Source organism: Etheostoma cragini, chromosome 10, assembly GCF_013103735.1.
Source record: "Etheostoma cragini isolate CJK2018 chromosome 10, CSU_Ecrag_1.0, whole genome shotgun sequence".
Lineage (NCBI taxonomy): Eukaryota > Metazoa > Chordata > Actinopteri > Perciformes > Percidae > Etheostoma > Etheostoma cragini.
Window position 1 is genome coordinate 13,145,464 of NC_048416.1, and position 7,908 is coordinate 13,153,371.

A 7,908-nucleotide genomic window follows, 5' to 3' on the forward strand; every position below is an offset into this window, starting at 1 on the left:
AGTCTTGATTTAAAAAGACCCAGGTCAGTAATGATACGCATCTCACTGGGCAGCTTATTCCAGAGCTTAGGTCCAGAACCGAAAAAGCGCGGTCACCCCAGTGTTTCAGTTTTGACCTGGGCACTTCCAACATCAGTTGATTAGATGACCTCAACGTCCTTCCACAATTACGAATAATCAGCATGTCTAAAATGTAAGATGGGGCAAGGCCATTAAGAGCTTTAAAAACAAACAAAACAATTTTATACTTAATTCTAAAGTGTACCGGGAGCCAATGGAGAGAATAAAGAATCGGAGTTATGTGGTCTTGTTTTTTCGTGCCCGTTAACAGGCGGGCTGCTGCAGAGTATGAAAACTCTTGTTCATTACATGTGTTGTATTCATTGTTGCAAAACGTGTTCTGTATATAGTTTGTTTGTTACCATGACAACACCATTTATCTGAAGCTCGATGCTGTCATGTATATAGTTTTCTAATCAGCAATAAATATAAGAATTTCTGATCAACCCATATCAATTGCATGCTTAAAATAACATACCGGTCAAAGTCCCGCCCATTTCAAGACAACCCGACCCACTTCCTGGTTAAATTCTGTCCACTTCCGGGTTAGGCCCCGCCCAGTCCGAGTACAGATAAGGATACAGATAATTCATGTGGTAAACAGCTACAGATACAGATACAGATAATGCTGTACTCGCTCATCCCTACTAAAACATTTTTTTCAAATGAAAAGAGACTCACCCTTCTGTTATTTATTTTTTTAGCTTTGTACACACACTTGTGCAAAAACACACCCATCCCACACAATATGAAAGATGTCATGTCCTTTGATCATTTATCGTTGTTTTACTTTCTGAGTTTCTGACAAGAAAGAGAAAAGTTGAATATGAGGTTGTGATGATTGCAAAAGTTAATCTCAGTAATCTCAGTAATGTTTTTCAAGGTCTTTCTTTCAAATTGAAAAACAGCTAAAAAAATAACCTTTTGTCCTGTAAATCATTTCCAAACGGGAAAACATGACATTTTACTTTTTTAATGGAGAAAAGCCATCCTGGCACGTAGCTCGTAAAAAGGTCCAGTTTATTTGTGATTACTTTTGTTAATCAACGTCTTGTACTGCACAGCAATGCAAAGGCATTGTAAGTCACAGAGTCATTGATTTTCTCTTAATTTAGTTTTAAGTGTCATGGGTTTTCCCTTTCATTTTGTTTTCTTTAAAATATAAGATCACATTATGTCATTTTAGGAAATGAACAAGATGCTGAGAAAGGAGGTGGAGTTTCACCGTGCAATATATAATCGTTGCCTCAAAGGAGATTTTTACTAGCCAGAGCCCAGACTCGAAGAGCGAGAAAGAGAAACCGGAGCAGCAGGTATGGAGACATGAAAAATTCACTGCAAAAGTTAGACATAATACTGACAGGTGTAGCTCCTACTGTATATTTAAAGCGTATATTGGCTTTTGCCTTTTCCACTATGCTGAGAGTAATGGTCGTTTCCCGACCTGTTTTAGTCAACAGCTCTTACATGTTCACAAAGAGACTTTTAACATGGAGACACTGTTCACACAGGGACTGAGGTGTAGTCGCTGGGGCTATATTGGTCTTGGATGAACAAGGTGGTGCCTAGTGTGACCCAATTAATGTGGTTAAATGTTTTTTCCATCTGGCCAGTTGGGCAAGGCATGTTTTTTGTTTATGTCTGCACAAACTAAAATTCAATTTGTCTTGAAAATGGATAGATGGAAAACTTTTTAAACGTGATATTTTCTTCCTAACTCCCACCATAACATTTCATGAGCGGAAGGCTGTAGGGATCAAAAAAGAAGTGAAACTTTCTACCAAAGATGACTACATCCATGGCTACACAGCAAGAGATCTACAACCAGCAGGGCTTCCTCTCTGCGCTGCCTGTGTTGAATGAGACTGAGCTGAAGGAGGCCAAACATGCCTTTTCTGAGCTGGAGAAAGAATTTGGTAAGTAGCACTGAAAGATGAAGGAGGGAAGGGATGAATTGTGTTTCTGAACGTTTTTGCAAAACTCAAAATTGATGTTTGTTGACATTTCTTGTTCAAAGTGTGTCTGTTGTTGTTTTTTCCACAAAACACTTCGTTAAATAGGAAAATGTATAGTGTTGTGAATGTGTATATTCCAAATCTTTCCAGGGGAAGACTACACCCAGTACAGCCTCCATAATGTTCACCTTCAGTATCCATGGGTGAAGGATCTGACCAAACACCCTCAAATCATAAAAGTGGTCAAAGCCATCCTGGGACGGGACGTCATCTTGCTGGACTCCCGCTTCATCTGTAAATACCCAACAGTCAAACCTGACATCCAGCAGGATAATGAAGGAGAACCCAAACTTGAACTTCCATATGTGGCCTGGCATCAGGATATGAGGTAGATCCACATTCTGAATAAACACTTAGGGGTTTTGTTTTGCTACGTTTTGTTATTGCCTCACTGTAATTGTTTTGTTCACAGGTATTGGGGTATTGCTGGTGGCCCTGTTCTCTCTGTGTGGCTCGCTTTAGATGACTCAGTGCAAGAGAATGGCGCCCTTCAGGTCATCCCAGGTACTTTGGTTACTAATTTCTGCCTCTCTTGCAAGTGTATGCCTTTAGCCGCTGTCCTGGTTGGATTTAGCTAAACAACAGCAGCGTAAACGCTTTCCTTGAACCCCAACAAAGACTTTGTTGGAGCCATTTTACAACTTTGTTTAGTTTTTTTCCACATTGGTGATGCTAAGTAATTTGCAGTTTTATGTTTGAGCACTGGGTGGAGCATTGCCTTTGGGAAGGCATGTAGGTAATCAACAGCCAGGGACACACAGCTGTGTGGCTGGGGGGAAAGCATACAGCTTTTCACTGTGTTAATGTTTGATTTGTGTACAAAAGAAAAAGAATGGAACTAAACCAGAAATGAAATGAATGGACTATAGGCCTATTGCCTGTGCTACGGTGAGCAGTCTGTCAGGGGAAAAAATGGGTCACAGCACTGAAAAACAGAGATATTGTGGACATTGATTATGGCACGCAGAACATGCGTCCAAGCAAGATCTTCCCTGGTCCAAACTCATTGGCCTAATGTAGGAGTTGGTAAAAGACTCTACAGACAGGTCTGTGATTTATGTCAGTATTGAATAAAAGTATCAACAACCTGCTTCACAAGAGTTGAACTTTTGTTTTGTTTTGCCCTGTAGGTAGCCACTGTGCTGGCATGTTGCCCCATCGTCAAGCCATCCGGCCTGGAAACATGCTCACAGTCAATCAGGAAATCCCAGAGGAGCTGGTTCAGGCTGGTGAAGCTGTGTTATGCCCTCTGTTAGCTGGGCAGATGTCTGTGAGTTTACGTCTTGTTTGTCAAAAGTGACAATGTTATGAACAGGTTTGAATACGATACAAGGTGCATTATGAAGGATTTGTTTTTAGATTCATGATGGCTTCCTCGTCCATGCCAGTGAGCCCAACAGGTCCCAGAGGAGGCGCTGTGGGTTGGTGATCCGTTATGTTCCCACCTGTGCATATCCCATAGAGGTGAGACAAACATTAATGTAGACTCATTGCTTTATTCCATGCAGATTATAATTTCAAAGACTCAGACTGGGTATTGATCCTGATTCCTTTTGTTGCCGTTAGGATCCTGATCGTCCCAGGAAATTTGCTGCAACAGCACTGGTTTGTGGAACGGATCAGTTCAATCATTTCTCCAACACAACTTGAAGAATACTTCTAAATTCTTCCTACCAAACATGTATTTAACATATACAATTCAAATCTCTCAACTGTGAAAAGTCAATTCATAAAACATTGTTTTAATGATCAGAATGTGTTGACATTGTATTGTGCCATATGAAGTAACTAGACTGTTTTAAACTGCTTTAAAATTAACAAATAAAAAAAACGATAACATGATGACACTATTCATTCAGTGATTCTTAGTTCAATCCAGTTCACTTAAATTCTGAATTTAAAAAAAAAGTAAGATATAAAAACATGTTAACTAAAGGTAAATCAGTGAAATATTGACACATGGTCCACTAGTGGAGGTGTATTAGGATTTGGTAAAAAATCCTCTAAATTCAACACTTCAGACATTTAGGCACAACTTGTTTTAGGGTTAAATCTGTAAAATAGTCAGACTAGACTCAATAAATATGTTACGTCTTACCCAAAGCACTGTCCCATGTCAAGTAGCTCGATGATATTCAGCAGACTTATTTACTTTAACAACATAAAAAAATAGGTTTTCCTATTCTGGATAACATTTATTTATTCTTGCGGAGTCTACTTCCTACAAGAAGATTTCAGGAATTTGGAGTAAATGAACTGTATATAGACTTTAGACATTGTTGTCCCCAAGGCTAAATGTCTTTCCACACATTAAACAAAAGTAAGTACACCAGCACATAGTAACAATATGACAGACAACAGTAGGCTACACTCTCAAGCCTGTTCAGCGAGGCCTTTTGTTAAAGGCGCCTATGGCTCCAGGGCCAAAGCCAGCCCTTTTTTTTCTTTTCTTTTTTTTATTTAACCTTTATTTAACAATGAAAGGCCCGTTGAGGTTAAAAACCTATTTTTCAAGGGAGTCCTGGCCAAGAGGCAGGCAAAAACACTATTAACAACATTTCTAAAAGTTATACAACACAGATTGTTAAAAACATTTACAGTGTAAACAGGTCATTTCAGGTTCTCTCAATCTGGATTTAAAAGCATTTAAGGAAATAAGTTCAGCTAATTTCAAGTTTTTTTGCAAAGAGTTCCATGCAGAAGGAGCGGAGTAGACAAAAGCCCTTTTTCTTAGATTTGTACGGACAAATAGAACAAAAAGCGGCAAGTGATCATCTGATCGCAATGAATAGGAACCAACACTTCTCCATGTGATTAAACTACTGATGTATGATGGCAACAGACCCAGCAAGGCCTTATAGATAAAAATACGCTAATGCCCTGATCTCCTGTTTGACAGCGATGGCCATCCCACTCTGGAATACAATTCACAATAATTGGTTCGATTTTTACAATTTGTAATAAATCTCAGAGACGCATGTTGCACAACGTCAATCTTATGCAGAAGTTGTGCTGAGGCGGTCCCATACACCATATCACAAATCTAAGACGGATAAAAATGTTGCAGTGACTAGCTGCTTTTTTGCTTTGAAAGAAAAACAAAATTTATTTCTAAAGAAAAAGGACATTTTGAGTTTAAGTTTCTTCACAAGGTTGTCTACATGAGGCTTATAAGAGAGGGCACCATCTAGCCAAATGCCAAGGTTTTTATAAGAATGAAGCACCTCATAACGCATGCAATGGCTTTGTTGTTTAGTGCTGCAAGGTTGGGTGTGGAGAGACCAACTGTCCTATATTACCATTTCAATGAGTGTGGGTTTGTTCTCACTGAAAAACAAAAGAAAATCAATTGCAAAAGTCAGATATGTAAACATTTGATCATGTAAGGGTAAATGTTTATTGCCCCTTCTCAAGCTGCTCCATGCTGGTCCTGATTGGCTTACATACTGCTTAACAAGCCACATGGATCTTGACATTTTGCCTAAGAATCATCTGCCCTGTCACTCAGTGTCTTCCATATTTGGTACAAACACAATCTACAGTATATATATGTGCTGTATAGTATATGTAGGCAGTATACAGTGGATGTAGATATAAACATATGTTATGCTGCACATTTTAGCCTAACTTATTATATATATATGTCTATCTGTAAGAATTCTGTTTATAGTAACAACCATCTTTGTATTTTATTCAGTACATATCCAGCTGTAAATCTTGTTCACAACACTAGTTCTCAACATATTATATTCATAGGACAAATCTATCCGTAAAATTCTGTTTACAATAGTATTCATTTCTATATTTATTCACTGCTTTTCCATGTCCTGCACTTACTGAACCATTGTATATCCTGCACTTACTGTGTGATATGACAATAAATACAATAAAGTTGAATCTAATCTAATCTAAGCTACCATATGTATATTTGCTCTCTGTCTATATATAGTATACAGTATATGATAAGCTTATCCCACAGTTCTTATGTGTTCGTGGTTTTCACTGTTTTATTTAACCCTCCTGTTGTCTTTTTAAAAATGTGTAAATCAGAAATTTGGCATGCTTTTAAACCAAATTACCACAAAAGAGTAGGGATTCCATGCAACACTCTTTGCATATACAACTGATCACTTTCATCAACTTTTGGGTAAAAATTGGATGGTTTCAAATCAGCATCCTGACCAAACTCATCCACTCAACATACATTCCTCTTATATTAACTAATAGTCAAAATAATTCATAAATTCTGCTTTATTAACTCATTATTAACTCATAATTCTATACAAATGAGGGTTATTGACTATGGATTCCAAAAAGAAGTGTAAAAGTAGTAAAAAAATTATGCATTGAAAATGTTAAATGTCGAAAAAGAAGTGAGAAAATAAATGAATAAGTGTTTTTTACCCGGGAGGACAACAAAAGAGTTAATAGAGAAAAAAATGCAAATTTGTGGAGTAACCTGTGTTGAAAATCCTCCAGATACATTGAAGTATTAATATCAGTTACAGTACATGCCGTAACTTTCTATGCTAGTCAAGAACATTCCAATTGATTTTAAAGTAAATAAATAAAAACACATCAGACAAAAGTAAGTACAACAGCACATGGGAACAATATGACAGACAACAGTAGGCTACACTCTCAAGCCTGTTCAGCGAGGCCTTTTGTTAAAGGCGCCTATGGCTCCAGGGGTCATGGCTTTCCCCAAAGCCCGCCCTTCTGCACCTGCACTGGCCAGGCGGTATGTAAGGTGATCTTTGAGTGTGTGCTGTCTTGTCCTGTTGAGGTCAGAATGCATGCAATGGCTTTGTTGTTTAGTGCTGCAAGGTTGGGTGTGGAGAGACCAACTGTCCTATATTACCATTTCAATGAGTGGGGGTTTGTTCTCACTAACAAACAAAAGGAAAACAATTGCCAAAGTCAGTTATGTAAACATTTAGTCATGTAAGGGTAAATGTTCATTGCCCCTTCTCAAGCTGCTCCATGTTGGTCCTGATTTGCTTACACACAGGTAGAAGCCACACGGATCTCTGCCTGGACAAGGTTTTAAAACTTGGCCTAGTATCTTCCATATTAGGTACAAACACAATATAGTATATGATATGCTTATCCTACAGTTCTTAAGTTTTTGTGATTTTCATTGTTTCATTTTAACCATCCTGTTGCCATTTTAAAAATGTCTATATCAGAAATAGGGCATGCTTTTTAACCAAATTACCACAAAAAAGATGAATTCCATGCAAGTCTTTTTGCAAATACAATTGATCACTTTCATTGACTATCAGGTGAAAATTGGAATGGTTTCAAATCAGCATCCTGACCAAACTCATCCACTCAACATACATTCCTCTGTTCTTAATAATCAAAGATAATTCATGATTTCTGCTTTAACTCAAATATTAGGTCAACTCTAAACAAATTAGGGTTATGGATCATGGATTCCAAATAGTAGTGTAAAACTAGTGGTAGTAAGATGGTATTAGTGAAAAATAATAACAATAATGCGTTGAAATGTCACACGTCAAAAAAGGGTGAGAAAAAAATTAAATAAGTGTTAATCTTTTTCCACCGGGAGGACAACACAAGGGTCATAGAGAAAAAAAGGAAAATTTGTAATTTGTAGAGTAACCTTTATTGAAAATCTCAAAATGCATTGATATATTGACATTAGATACAGTACATGCCGTAACTTGCTATGTTAGTCAAGAACATTCCAATTTTAAAGTAAAGAAATAAAAACATCTAGAATGTAATCAGAGACTTCTTAAGCCAGTTTCAGTGTCTCCTTAACCATGACTCCTATTCCATCATAAACACTATGAATGGGAGCATT

General features: G+C 37.6%; 2 protein-coding genes across 2 annotated transcripts in view; one reads left to right on the forward strand and one right to left on the reverse strand.

The window, feature by feature from the left end:
• The first annotated feature begins 1,310 nt into the window (after window positions 1–1,310).
• zgc:174917 (uncharacterized protein LOC565650 homolog) lies at window positions 1,311–3,901 on the forward strand. The gene is made up of 7 exons (XM_034884381.1): window positions 1,311–1,373; window positions 1,797–1,976; window positions 2,166–2,403; window positions 2,488–2,579; window positions 3,206–3,345; window positions 3,435–3,539; window positions 3,642–3,901. The coding sequence occupies exons 2-7, from the start codon at window positions 1,847–1,849 to the stop codon at window positions 3,723–3,725; spliced, it is 789 nt and encodes a 262-aa protein (XP_034740272.1). The 5' UTR covers window positions 1,311–1,373; window positions 1,797–1,846; the 3' UTR covers window positions 3,726–3,901.
• A 3,788-nt stretch (window positions 3,902–7,689) lies between these two features.
• Window positions 7,690–7,908, reverse strand: part of si:ch211-153b23.5 (glutamine amidotransferase-like class 1 domain-containing protein 3A, mitochondrial) — a 1,998-nt gene continuing 1,779 nt past the window's right edge. The window contains exon 6 of the mRNA XM_034884339.1: window positions 7,690–7,908. Within this exon, the coding sequence (XP_034740230.1) occupies window positions 7,840–7,908 (69 nt within the window). The 3' untranslated portion in view covers window positions 7,690–7,839.